This window comes from Filicampus tigris, chromosome 4 (genome assembly GCF_054856515.1).
Source record: "Filicampus tigris isolate MCC_2025a chromosome 4, RoL_Ftig_1.0, whole genome shotgun sequence".
NCBI lineage: Eukaryota > Metazoa > Chordata > Actinopteri > Syngnathiformes > Syngnathidae > Filicampus > Filicampus tigris.
This window is the reverse complement of record NC_141220.1, coordinates 17,226,350-17,241,635: the sequence shown is the minus strand read 5'-3', so window position 1 is coordinate 17,241,635 and position 15,286 is coordinate 17,226,350. Positions and strand designations below refer to the sequence as shown.

At 40.3% G+C, this 15,286-nt stretch overlaps 1 protein-coding gene across 2 annotated transcripts in view; it reads right to left on the bottom strand.

Moving 5' to 3' along the window:
• The window catches only part of roraa (RAR-related orphan receptor A, paralog a), a 237,735-nt gene extending 229,296 nt beyond the window's left edge, over window positions 1-8,439 (bottom strand). Inside the window, exons 1-2 of one of the 2 annotated variants that reach the window (XM_086028198.1) lie at window positions 8,323-8,439; window positions 7,658-8,011 (exon numbers count right to left, since the gene is read on the bottom strand). In XM_086028198.1, the coding sequence (XP_085884324.1) occupies window positions 7,658-7,811 (154 nt within the window). In that variant the 5' untranslated portion in view covers window positions 7,812-8,011; window positions 8,323-8,439. Of the gene's footprint in view, window positions 1-7,657 lie in introns of both variants that reach the window. The other variant, XM_086028197.1, reaches the window with a different exon arrangement.
• Window positions 8,440-15,286: the final 6,847 nt, after the last annotated feature.

Genomic DNA, 15,286 nt, shown 5'->3' with positions numbered 1-15,286 from the left:
CATGAAGTAATTTGACCCGTTAATGCTCTCGGGCAGTAATTTAGTGCAGCAGTGTAGGAGCAATAGGAAAAAGGGGAGGGAGAGTAACCGACACCAAAAAAACAAGAATTTGACCTTTAGAAAAAACAACAACAAAAAATGACTCAAAATCTAAAAGCAAATGCTGCTATGTTATTCACTTTGTTGAGTGTGTGTGTGTTTATGATACTCCACCATTTAAAACTATGGCAATATATCATTATGATCAAGGCAATGGTTTATTTCATTAAGGATGCAGAAGATAATAAACCATGTGGTTGCGGTGAGAGAAGCGTGTGGGAGCTGAGGCGCAGTCAGTCATTCGTGAAACATAATCAAGCAACAAAAATTGACCGAAACAGCATCCTGTATCAAAAATAGCTCATTTAAAGATCCTATTTGTCATGGCTTATTATGTGGTTTGAAGTGTTTTAGCATGCAGGATGTTACATCAGCAGGAACTCGAATGTAATGTGACAATGTGTTTTTTCCACCTTTATAAGGTACTCTAGGTGTATAACATTTTTAATGATATAAACACTACGGAAAAAAAAAAGAAGCAATATTTGTTTTGAGTGATACTTCAAAACGTCACTACACAATGTTTGTCCAAAACATCTAATAGCTAGGCTTGAAATTTGGAGCCGATAACCAATCACCGATCCGATTAGAAGATTGACTAATCTATACAATATACAGTACTATGTATTTAAACAATTTATGAACTGCACAGTCAATGCCTGCTATTTTCGAGGAATTGGGACTGGCCTGGCCCACAAATAGCCCACATTCACATATAATTGACGGCCATTAAAATGCAATGGGAAAAAAAAACAATTAAACCCTAAAAAGTCTCCCTAAAATGTGGGGAAACATGCAATACACAGAAAATGGAATCCAATCAATGACGTCATTGATCGATCAGCAAATGATGACATTACAACCCAGGTTGATAGACGGAAACGCTAACAGAAGCCCGTTTAAAATGATAGGCGGACCGGCCTACAGGCAATTACTATATGGTCCGCCCGGACAAAAAGGCGGATAGACGGACGGTGGAAGGGTATACCCCGGCTGCAGTCGGAAGGCGATAAATGGACTGGGAAATTTTAGTGAAATGCCCAGCTCTGGTGAACAGTACCCATTATGGAAACCTCCGCTTCGCCTGCCCCCCTCCCCAGCTTGGCAATATTGGACACAAAAGACTCACCGCAGCATGGAAGCCTCACCGTGCCAGGACTAAATGCGTCTCCATTTAGAAGGACCTTTTTTGTTTTATGCACCTTTAAGGACCTCGGAAGCCTCGCCGCATTTAAAAGAGAAACATTTAGTCATCTCACCTCAAAAATAGACGATTACATAGATGGACAAAAAGGGGCTTCCGACTATGCTAAGTCCAACTATATGCGTCCGTCATAGGCGGCTAGGCGAACTGGTCAATTACACAGGCGGTATCCCCGATTTCCACCCCTTGCCTTAGATAAAACATCAGAGATAACCCTCCAAATTTGAGCATCTCAGTAACCACAGAAAAAGGAACTAACAATGTCATGATTTGATTTTTGTTACTTGGCTTTTTCTATACCTGTTCCCTTTATTCAGTGTTCCTGTGTTTCTTACTTGATGAGCAAAGGAATCACTGTCAGCAGGCAGTATCACATTTCAAATGCTTTAAATAAAAAATATGATACTGTCAAATTAGTGAACAGACCATGTACCGTGAACTTTCCAGCAATACAGTGACACTTACTGCAGTGCTGTGAGCTTTCACACAATTTTGCAATTAATATCATACAGTGACATCAATAAAACCAAACCGTGAGCTTTTGATATCGTTACAGCAGGTTTGTCTGATGAAAATGTAATTTGTTTAATCTTATCTAATTTCTGATTGGGTTATTTAAATGTGAAAAGATAAACATTTCCTGAAAGAATCAGAAATTATCATATTGATTCTTCTCTCTGCTTCTTTTCATTCAAAATTTCATTTTCATGTAAATATGCTGCTCTAGTTAACAAATAAAAAAAGTCCCTTTGCAAAACTGAATTAAATAAAAATAATTTTGAGACCTATTACTGTGTAGATCTCAAAACTCAGTACTCTGTGGGACAAAATAGTACAAATTTAAGCAAATACATTGCTGATACTATAAGTATTTATACTTTTGACATCGGCCTCTTTGTCATGGCTGGCGTCACCCGTTAGCATCTTCTGGTATTTGAGCGTGTGCTAAATTGCTAATGTAGTCTCGATGTTTATGTCTCGATACGTAATAATTGTAATACACTACACATTATCTGTTCATAGCTGCTGGCTCACCGGACGAGACACGGTTCTAGCCAGACTTCTGTGAAAAGTCTACTGTACACCTAAGCATTTATTTTGGGTGTTTCCCGACTCTGTAATTAGCATGCTTAGCGAATCCTCTGTGAAAGCGCTACTTTTTAATAAGGTAGTTTATTCGTCATCATGGAGGAAAGGATCAGCATCACGCAGCACTTGGTGCTGATGCACACAGACCTACTACATAAGATATACCATACTGTAATTTCCGGAATATAAGCCGCACCTTTATATAAGCCGCAACTACTCTAAAAATATAAATAAAAAAATACACATATAAGCCGCACCTTTATATAAACTGCGACAGAGCAGTTTATGTATGCTTATGTGTATGTTGTGGCTCTTTGCAATAACAAAGTCAAAATTGTGGCTCTTTGCCTTTGAGTGGTATCTTACTGAGAGGAATTAACAGAATATTTCGAACATCTGATTTAGTTAAACAAAAGCAATAGAGTTTTATATTACATTAAAAAAAAACATTTTAAAAAGTAAACCTACCTTACCTTGCTAGGCATGTGTGCCTAATAAAATGTCTCGTGAGAGAGGAGAGAAAAGCCATGAAAACTAATCTTAAAACTTCCTGAATACAAAATAGCAGACACACAAACAAGACTTCTAAATTTGTGTCGTCAAACAGACACAAGAAGAGAACAGAGAGCGCCTCACATGTGGAAAAAAAAGATGAATCCGAGCACATTTCATTCTGATGTTACGTTGAAACTCACATCCTCCTTAGATAAGCACTCCTCCGCTGAAATGCAAATTGACCTTTGAAATCTATAAGACAAGAATACTTTATTTTCCTCCACAGGAGCGGTGCCAAAGTCTAATCTGGGACCAGATGTCATTGCCCACACAGTGAGCAGAGAAACACATTTTGTCAGGTGAGCTAACAGATGTTTGCTGGCCTGTTTCACAAATCAATCCTTCACTCCAAAAAGTGCATGACACAAGAGGTTCCAATAAAATGTGATATTATCGCTTCCTAAATGAAAACACAAGAGGAATGAAATTCAACATTGATGGTACAGGCAGAAAGACAGAAAAAAAAAAACATCAGAGCTCAGTCCAGGCCGAGCACTTACACCTGGATCATTTTCTTGCGCTAGCTTATTGAATTTGAGAAGTCACCAAGTGAAGTGCTGTCCGGTTAAGTGGTGTGAAAGCGCCAAGGCATCTCCAAGCACGTTAAGATTCTCAGAAAAAAAAAAACCATTATATTTATTTATTTTAAACATTTTTTTTTTTGCTTGGCTGCACCGCGTCCACTGAGAAGCGGGGACAACAAAATAAACGCTGCCATTGTGAGAGCTGAGATCTCTCATTTCACAGTCCAAAAATAAAACTGCTGGATGAAAGTCTGGCAATACGTCCATTTCCAGGAGGTGATTTCATTTTCAATCAGCCACTAAGCTGTAATGTCAGGTTTGATTTGTTTTCTACAAGCAAATCACTTAAGACGACTTCTAAAAACCTCAAAAACCTCTGAAATGTTCATATGAACTACAAGCTGGTATTAAGCACAGAACACACTGGTTGATTCAATTAAGAGTATGTTGAGGGATTTTTCGAATGAAAAGACATCATTATTATTTTAGTTGACTGTAGATGAAGTATCGAGATGCGTTATGCAACGGCACACTACAACCACAGTAATAAACCTTTTGTTCAACACATACCTCTCTGACAGTATAGTGCATATGTGACTAACGATGTGTCTGAGTAATTAGACACGGAATGTAATAATTATAGTAAAGAATGCAATTTTAGGGCACTACAGAGACAACACCCTACCCATCCATATTGACTGAAGAATATTTATTGACTGTACATACGGTGGAGCTTTTCAAATTGAACACCCCAGATGGCGAAATTCAGAATTTCTTTTGACATTTAAATGTTATCTGTGCTCAATTTCTTTTAACACTTGTGTGACGATTACACATGTTAAAAATAGATATGTGTGAGGCTTGTCTGCAGTGTTGCGATATTGCCTAAAACTTTAGACTATTGGTTTACGTAAGAAAACGGCATACATCACAAGAGCTCGGTTCAGCAACCACCGATTAACTCTGGCCGTGCTTTTTGTGTCTTTTTTACTACACTCATTGAATTTCAAACGTAATTCCCCAATAAGGTGTGATAAGTAAGAACATTTAAAGCAGTAAGACACCAAGGTCACAAAATGCATCAAAGTCTGAAAGTTAAATAGAGTGTTTTGTTTTGTTTTCAAGGTTTAATGTGACTAACTTTTGTTAAAACCTTTATGACAGTCAAGAATATTACTTAGCATTTCATTTGCAGTCTATCTCATTTGCCATTACCTTCTAGGCGGACAATGGTTTTGAAATCCAATCTGTGGCCCAACATGTAACCTCGAGTGTTTTTGGTCCAATGCATATCCAATATAAATGGAAGACGATTAAATGATTGCAAAGAATTGCGACGATTGTGTTGGACTCTTACCTAAGCATGTCTTGAAGCAAGGCAGAATGACGCACGCTACATGACCGTAACCAGCAGAGGCGCTATTGACTCAGTCTCAACTATGAATCTAAGTCTAAAGAAAAACAACACGTATCTCATAGTATCATCCCATAGTATCATCTCTATCCGTGCTACGATACTACGCCGCCTGATACCCTTAAGCAGCATGTCATACTATTCTGTCCTCCCTGAAATTACCAGAAAAACTAACACAAAATAAAGACAATTTCACATTGTACATTTAAGCACATGCACAACTACATATTGCAAAAGTCAGCTGGCGTTCATTTAATGCTAACACATAATGCCATAGGCGGGCTAATGAGCAGTATGGATGTGGCCGCAAAAAAAATGTGAACACAAATGGAGCAGCAACATATACAAAAGCCGTGATGGTCTACTGTGTATCGTTTAATCACATCGTCACGTTATCTGCGTGACTGCACCACGCTGCCCCGCTGGAGGCCAGAGTGCACACAACAGAATTGGCACATACTTTATACCTCAAGGAAGAGTGGAATTGGATTATTTGAAGGAGAAGAAGAAGAAGAAGAAGAAATAACACTTATGCTACTACTAATAAAAATAGCAAATTAATAAAAAATACATCAAGTTTTATATTTGAGTGAATAATGCATCATGCTCAGTAAAAGTTTGTGATTTGAATAATATTCAATGAAAATAAAATATATTTTCAGCAAAATTGCAAGATGTAATGGCAGGGACGTTAAACCAAAATTTGGACCCCTTAATTACAGTAATCGGCATAAAGAGAGACCAATATTTTCCCAATGACACAGATATGAAAAATATAGAGCATAACATTATGCTAGATAGTAGGTCGGGAAGGGAACCCCCAGCCACCTCTGTTCGACGATGGTGATGGAATGTCCAAAATATTTTATAACTAATGTGTCGCCGGGGAGGGGTTCTTCACAGGGGCCTCTCGACATACTTGGGGCCCCTAGTGTGTTTTAGCCCCGACACCTCCGATCGATGCTCCTGCATAATGGCATTACCAAGTATCGGTTCTCGATATCGGTATGGGATCGGTGCCTCCTAATTTGAATTAATTGAATTTGTACACCAGTCATAACATTGTCTGTGAATGAACATTTCTTCAGCCTGACTGCTTCGCAATCCAAACGAGGCCTCTTTTTCAAACTAATGTGTGCTCTGCTTTGTGTCCGCAATCCACCATTTAAGAGAATATTGATTAGGTGGCAGTGAGACAACAACAACAGATTGCAATTACAGCAATCAAATTTGCAGACAGCCACTTAAAGATCCTTTGAGATGAGGGACCAATCAATTGTCAAAACTTTCCACTAAATCTTCAAACCTGAGCTGTTTGGAATTTAAAAAAATAACAACGATGTGATTGACTGGAATGCTCCGTAAACTGCTCGGAGAGCAAAACAATCAATTCAGAGGATCAATTGCAATCTATTTCACATAACAGTTGTCATGCCAAGTTTGGACCAGAAAATATAAAAAGTTGTCCAAGCCAAGTGACGTTTTCTGTTGTAGTCGTTTACTTGAAACTGAACAGCATTCAAAGCAGGAGGGGTTAAACATGCGTCTGCTTTTTCTTTCTCCCTACTCAGCATTACATAACAGGCAAGAGGCATTCTTTTTCCCTGTCGTTCCTTCGCTTTCCCAGACACTCTTTAATCGTGTGCATAAAATAAGGTGGTTGGGGGTGAATGTGGGTCAGCAGGTTAGGAGACTCTCAAAGTCAGACTGGTGAAGAGAAGGAGAAAGAAAAATAAAACCAATCCAAGATTCCCAACTACCTGTCTTTGCCCCGCTATTACATAAGAGCAGTCAGCCTGTGCCAAGCCACAAGTCACACACTTTTTCCCCCCTCCTTCGGGGCTGTGTAAATACTGGAGGGGTGATTTTATTTCGCCAAACATCAGCTCCAAAAGTGCCCGTAAAGTGGCGAGAAAGGAAAAGATCTGTAACTGACGATTATGTGATGATTTCTAACCCTCGGCTTGTGCGCCTGTGTTTATGGCTAAACTTGTTACATAACCAGCTCACATTCCACATTCCCCATATCACATTCTAAATATACACGACAGGAAGACGAGGGCGCGCGCACATGTATACAAAACACCGCGAATGGATTAATTATCAGTGGGCAACACTTCATTATATCCAATTGTATTACGTATAGACACCCATCTAACTGTAAAAAAAAATAACTTGGACTAGGCGGAATACAGAGGGGGTGTGGTTATAAACTGTATACAGTACTGTACTGCACTGATAGAGCCAAAAGACAGTCCACGCAATTAATGCACACACACACACGTATACACTTCTATTAAATGGAAGGCCCAGTGGATGGTTTTCCACGCCAAAGGCGCGGTGCGTAAAAGACAACCAAATCCAGCTGCCGGCCGCCTTTTTTTTTACGCACAGTAATATCGTAAGCTAAGCGATGTCATTTCAGTCACACGCTTGAGTGCTGGATCACAACCCACGTCCTCGCCAAGCTCGATCAATAAACCGGTCCGCAGTTTGCAAACTTTTGACACCTTGCTTGGATCGCATTCTCTACCCATAAAATAGGAATATAACTCGTTAAACATGTGATTGATCGTACCAGATATGATTAGAGCGTCATGGTCAAACGCTTTGATAATACAGTAATAATAAACCGCTGCGCCCACTCGAATGAAAGCAGCTCCATGCTGATACACTGTGCAGTTATTTCACCGGAGCTACAGTATTTAATTCATTTGGAAGTTTCACGGCCCCCCAAAAACGCTCGCCGCATTTCTCCACAGCCTCACTCACCTCTGTTGGTGCTCGAGCAGGTCTGCCTTCGAACCGGAGCTGGATGGTCCGCTTTCCGGAGCGTCTCCAGGCTTACCGGGGTTTCCCTGACCGGGGTAGCCGGCTCCGAGGCGCTGTTGCCCGGGTCGCTCGCTGGATCAGGCGGGGACTCCATGTTGGATGTGGTGGTTCGCTGCCTAGCTGCGGCGTGCACTTCAAACTATTCTCTCCGCTTTTTCCCCCTCCGCGCCACCAAGCCTCAGCGATGTAATTTGGAGTAGAACTAACAAAATGAGAAATGCGAGCGTGTGTGGAGGTGGGTGTGCGGGTCTGATTGTCCACTGGCAGCGCTATTGAGCGCTCCCCTCGTGCAAACTGAAAAAAAGAAAAGGAGGGAGAGGTTGCCAACAGAAGGAGGAATACACAAGGCCTTGCAAGTAATCCACGCTGATTGAGCCGGTGCACTTTTATACGTTAATGACACATTGTTACTAGCTTTACACTCCACTGAACTCTTCTTTTTGCCCATGCATGGTTTTATTTCGGAGGTGAAGACGTTGCCATTATGCCACCGACAGGGTACACTGCACTTGTAACAACTCCTCTGTGTGGCTCTAAAACGCTTCAAAAACACGCTGCGGTGCAGAAACTCATTTCAAATGCGTGTAAAATCGCAGCGACTTTACTTAACACGCAGTCCACGCGGGCGTCTCCAGTAAAAGGGGCAACTGACAGCAGTTTGACAAGAGACTTCTCGTTTTGAGACAGGGTGTCGTAAAGGAATGCCGTTAAGCGTCGCCGCGGCAACCAGCATGCTCTCCGCGGTTTGTTGCTTCGGTTCAAACCAGCGTGCTGCCTCATGTGATCTCCAGACCCACACGCCCATTTAAGCACGCACATGTGGTCCATGACATGCGTTTGCCCTCTGGGAGCTTTTATACCTTCTTTTAGCATTTTAACTACATGAAAAATATATATATATATGTATATACGGTGTGTGTATGTATGTATATATATATATATATATATATATATATATATATATATATATATATATATATATATATATATATATAATGTTTTATTTTTTTAAATTATTTTTTTAGAAAGCTTTTCTAGAAAAGACAACTCTGCTTTATGTTCAAGTTTTTTCAACATTTCGATTGCCAAATTTGACTACCCTAGAATGTCTGATTAATTAAGCATAACATTCCACCACTAAGCCACTTTTTTGTGTGATAATGCAAATAACCAGAACTAGGACATATCAATCAAGAAAAAAATATTACGTTTTATTTGTATACTTTTTTGTAAAACAGTCCAACTCTGGGATAGGGCCCATATGGATTTTTTTTTTTTTTAGGCTGATGCCGATATTTGGCTCGGTAAAATTCCGATAACCCATTAATTACCAAATTAATTAAAAAAATATACAGTGAATAAATAATTTATATTTTGGTCCTGTGACATTTACACCAATGAAGGTATGAATTACATGCAGAAAATGTGACTGTTTTACAATACTTTGCACTTAATTCTTTGTTTAACTTAGCAACGGAGAGAAAAATCAACAAAAATATGCATTTTGGTTAATCATTGCAGAAATATAAAATTATTTTTAAATGGATTTATTTATTAGACCAAAAAAAGTTTTTGATGAATTTACAAAATTGTATTTTAAGTGATTGCACAAAATACAATATTATGGATCCAGATAATTTTTTTCAAAGTAGATGTATCGTCTACTGTATTTGGATCCTGATGATTTTATTTTGTGCAACCAGTGGAAATAAAATGAGCAAATTCAACATGTGATTTTTTTTTCAGAGTATGCTGATTATAATGGCACAATGGTCTAGTGGTTAGCGCATCTGCCTCACGGTTCTGAGGTCCAGGATTCAACTCTCACCTCGGGCCCCCCTGTGTGGAGTTAAGCATGTTGTCCCTGAGCCATTCTAACCCACTGTACTTCCCTGATAAAAATCTCTAAAGTGGAATTTTCCTCTGCTCAATATTTTTGTTGCGCACTACACAGAGAACAAGATCACATTTGCAGGACCACTGCTGTTATTTTAGGGCAACTGTTCAAAATCTTACACCGTGTGGTGGTCTAAATACATTTCTTAAAGGGAAAGTCAACCCAAACATATTTTTTTCAAGAATATGTTCTATGCAGGCCCACTAGTTGAAACACAGCATAATATTGTGTTTGTGGAATATGAGTTAAGCATCTAAATACACCCGTTTTTAGCCATCCAGCGGGCGGCCATTTTGTCACTTCTGTCGACTGAAATGACATCACAAATGCTCGGGGCTCAGATAACGACCAATCTTGGCTCAGTTTCAGAAAACAGGTGATCTGGGTTGGGGAAGGAAACTTTGGTTGAGATATCTTTATGTGTGTGGTTTGCTGTGTTACTCATTTTGGTACACCATACACACGCAGACACAATAAGAAAAAACATGTTTTCCTCATCATGTGTAGTCACAAATCTGGTAAAAAGTGGTATGTGTGTATCACGCTTAGCTCTGTAATAGTGCTTGTTGTATTCCCTCGAGCTCATCTTGGATTCAATAGGTAAGGAGTGCAAGGGTCGCACGGTCAAATTGCACAGGGTGAAAAGGTCAAGGCAATTGGAAAGAGCTTAAGTTAAGCAGAGGGAAAGAAACTTGGCCTGCTTGTTTGGCAGTCAGAGCTTCCCATTGACTCTCTGACAAAAAGTAGGCCCTCGCCGCAGCACGGCTCCTAAAATCATACCATAAAATACTCTTGTTGATGTGCTATACAAGCTGCGGTGGAAACGAAAAACATCTGACAGGCCAATGACTTATAGATCCTCTCGTGGTGCTCGTTTTCATTTTCTGGACCACTTATAGTTACACTGGATATGCATCGAATAGAATAATATGAATGAATTATATAATGTTATACAAGAATCGTATTGAAAAAAAATAAACATTTACCAAAATGATAATGTTCAGGATTAATTAATAAAGACACTGTCAGAGAGTAACTACTGTATATGTTCAATATTGTTTTGATTCTTGGATATTATTTAGAATAGAGTGCGCAGCCCCTAATGAGAATTTAAAGATGTGGACGAAATCAAAATTGCCATGAAGACAGAGCTGTAAAAATATCCTGGAAGAATCCTTCCAGGAGTGCATGAAGTGTGGCAGAGATGTAGTTTGCAGTAAATATACAGAGCTGGGCACTTGACCCTTTTTTGCTGGTACGGCCGCGACCCTCCACCCTTGACCAGGGTACCCTTCCGGCCGCGACCCCCCGCCCTTATTCATAAAAATGATCACCCCCCGCCCCGTTCCAACGCGGGAGTAGAAAGAAGCCTAAAAAGTTCTAACCACTACTTTTTCATTTAGATTTGTTCTCACTTCCACCATGAATGTGCTGAGCAAAATTCTGGACACGTATGCGTTCTACTTTATGAAACCATGACTGAGGACCGCACAACAAACAATGACCTCCCTGCCATGTTAACATAAACATATCACTGAGTAGGCTGAGGTGAAATTTTGCCACCTCGCGACCACGTCAAACGCATGAGGGCCGATTAATGGGCTGGACTAAAATCGACTCATGCTTAGTCCAGCCATTTTAAAAAATTTCTGTTAGACGTCAGCAAAACGGGCGTCCGTCAGTTGATACTTGACTCAGTTAGTGACGATTACGCTGATGGCCAAAAAAACACGTCTGTCAGTGCTTAGTGTGTCTTTTTTCTTTTGTTTCCCGTCCATCGTTAATCGGCAGCAAAACAGGCGTCCGTCAGTGACGGACTGACAGACCATTCCGTCAATCAGACGGAATGCCCACCTCTGGTAGTACCCAAATTGACCTGTTAGTGGCAAGCCCAGTGCTACAGGGCATTTTGACTACAGGAAAATACAAAGAAAAAAATGATTTCTTGTAGAAGAAATTAGGCTAACGTTATCCAACTTATTTCATAACTACATTGCGGTGACAAACGCTGGTTCTTTCCCGTTTTTATTGTGGTAAATGACTTTGGTGAGTCATAGTGAGTCATCAGTGAGACACCATCAGCCCTCTGCGATTGACGTGCCTGAACCAGAGTGAATTATGCCGCAGTGTCCGGGTTCGGCACTTGATTTTTGTGAGTGGCCGACCATCCGGTCATTAGTTTTGTTGTGATTGAAATCGTTGTTAAACGACATCTCAGATTCACAGATATAACTGCTGATCAAAATACCATGTGCTCTCGCGTGAGCATTCACAAACAAATGACACATTTCCAGCTACAAGCAAGAATCCGCTGGCTGCTGCCAATACCAATAAGTCATACCAATTAAGTTTCGGTGACCGACGGTGGTTGTGTTGGCAGCTAAATGCCATCTTGGTTGACACTTAGGCCTTGTCTACACGTAGCCGGGGTTTTTTAACAACCGTATAACTCCCCCCCCACCTGCATTGGAATACACATGAAATTTATTGTTGTCGCGCGGTGACGACGTAAATCTCCGGCTATACCCGTCCGCACGAAAACGCGGAACAGGAGATATCCGGATATATCTGCAAATCTCCACTGCGGCCGGAGTTTTGCGTTTTCACTGAAAAAACTCCGGGGACATGTGGATGATAGGGCTAACCGCAGACTTATATCCGGCGTTTTCAAAAACCCCGGCTACGTGTAGACAGGGCCTTAAACAGTTGTAAACAATTAAATCCACTCACTCACGATACTCCCAGCAGATAAGTGGATGTGAATAGGAAATTAGCCAGCTAATGACCTTTAAATAACGTTTATGAATTATGAAACCTCTGCCGTCAGCCTCTCTCCCACAGCATCATGCACGGACGGAGTGATGGACAGTTGAAATGTAAGGACGCAAGAAGAAGAAGAGAAAATGCTCAAATTCGGCCTGATAGTCTCTCTGCGTACCCCAGTTTTGTATCCACACCCACACAAATACACACATAACACTGACCTGTGTTTGAACCAAAAAGACACAAGGACATGTTTTAATTTTTGGAGTAAAAATGAATTATGCTGCTGTCACTTTGTTTAGAAGAGGAAGGATGTGAAGTGAGCGGAGTAAGCTTGCCCGCCCGCATTTAAAAGTGATTGATTAAGCTGACACCGGCTCTCGGGCGCAACACCACTCTATTTTTCTCCCTTATTATGTAAGGCTATATTTCAAATCAGGTTGTGCACTGGAGGAAGTCACAAGAGACACAGCAGATAGGACACCCTTCATATAAAAAGTTTTATCAGACAACAGCCAAGGAGACTGATGAGCTTCCATTTTAATCTTGTCTGGCGAGTTTTAATAGAAGGAATAAAACAAAATGTTTGTCAAAAGACTTTCAAAATAAGTCTGACCACAGCACACACAGTGGAACAAATGAAGTCTAATGCCCCCGGTGCTGTACAATTTTAGTATGCCTGACCATTTGGCATGAATATGTACGATCTACAGGACTTTGGTCGTGATCCTCCTGTTCCCGCTTGCACAAAGGAGCAGATAGCACACTTGTTTCTGGGACGTTGCCCTTGAACCATCCACCTTTCCTCCCACTCTCCCTGGTAGCTTTTCCATACCAGGGCGGCTGTTGACTGACTGTTGGTAGAGCCAGAGCGGGTGGCCAAGTGACCGAGGCTCATCAGTTCGAATCCACTGTCGAAGTGTCATTGGACAAGACACTGAATACTAATTTTCTCCCAGGTGGTCCTGGCAGCCGACCATTCATTTTCTATAGTGCTTGTCCTCATTAGGGTTGCAGGTGAGCTGAGCCTATCCCAGGTAAATTGATGCCAACTTTGCACTTTTTTTTTTTTGCTCGGTTTAGCAACTTTTCAGAGTGGCCTTTTTTTCACCTATATGTGTAGACTGACCAATACTATGCATTTTTGGGGGAAAAAAAAGTTAAATTCACCAAATTGTGACTTAGGAGGTTCCAGCCCGATGCCAGCGCTATGGAAATTAAATATGAATAAAACAAACCTATAGTGCTATTGTTTAGTTATTAGTTTTGCAACTAAAACATGAAAATAAACTACTCTTAACAGATTTTATGCTGAGATGGATGGTCACTTTGAATGAATGCCACTGTGTACCTACATAATGTTTTATGTAATTATGCAATATCATCATTGCGCAATGGCAGTCATGTAGCAACTTTTAGCAACAAATAGGCCCTAGCAACATACACTGAAAATGATTTGGAAAATCTGCCCAGATGACTTGGGGTGAAACAAATGGTGACGCATATAGACAAACAACCATTACCACCAGTGACAATCGAAAGACGTCAGTGAACCTAACATGGAATACGGGAGGAAGCCATGAATACCCCCCAGAGCCTGTGAAGCACTCATGCTAGTCACTAGCTCACTCTGCTGCCGGAATGTTAACATTTTACTGAATATGTTTTACAGGAAACAGTTTGGCCCTTAACTTCCTAGGAACTACAATAAAACAATAAAAGTTGAATTAACTGAAGGAAAATTGTCATTAATTTTGTTCACACTGGTGTTAGCAAAAACATTAGCTAGTATTTCCTGGGAACTGAAATAAAACAAAGTTGAATTAACTGTATTTTAATGTCTCTAATTGTATTTCAAGATGGTGTTAGCAAAATTAGCAATTGACAACATTAGCTAGTATTTAAATCCAAACACACAATCAGTCTAATATGTCACATTCAGGCTGTTAATCTGTAGTTGCTTTTCATCAGAAAAAATATGTTCTCTAATTTAATCAATGTAATATTAAATAGATGTAAAACTGTTAAATGAAATACACTGTCGTGCTTGTTAGATTCACATTAGTAGTGAAGGAGGATTTTTTTTTTTTTAGATGTATGCAAATTATTTCAACAAGGATGTGGTGACATAGCCTTACAAATCGGACATCAGTAGCCCAAGCCCTGCAAACGCCTGTCTCGGCAAGCAGTGCTGATTTCCGCAGTGTAATGAAAGAGACATATTAATGACCTCTCACTTATTCATGCGTCGGAAATGAAGAGGCACAGTCACATTTGGAAAAAGTTGACAGACTAAAGAGACAACGTTGGGGAAATGATTGTATTTATGGTTTCAGTCTGACAGATGAACGTGTCGAGAGGGAGGCTGAGTGAAATGTCGGTGACAGTTCAAAGGGTTAATCGTTGTGATGTATGGCAACATACTCCTGTTACATAGTCAGCCTTTAAGAGTCTGAGCCTTTTGGGTGCAGACCTGTAGTCAGTGTGAGAGTGCAATAGTCATTGCTGTCATTTGAGGAGGAACGGTTGCAGACTATCACACATTGTGCATATCAATGTCGAAGAATGCTGTGCAGTTTTTTTTTTTTTTTTTTTTCATGTTTAGTGAATGTTTTTCAAAAAACATTTTTGGGAGCTCTAGTGCACTTTGTAGTCTTACCGCTCAGAGGCATGGCTCTCAATAGCACCACCTAGCTGCAACCTGACCACAGTGGCTCACCAAGGACACTTTTCAAGCCCAGCATATGCCCAGAAATGGAATCAAAAATATATGATTCAAGGCTTATGAGGAGAAATATTGTACTTTGTCTGATATGGAAGAAAGTAAGTAAAAAGTAACATTTTGCAAGGGCCTAATGAATGCTGCTCCCTCATCATATACAGTGCAGTATGATGTTGCACCATTTTAA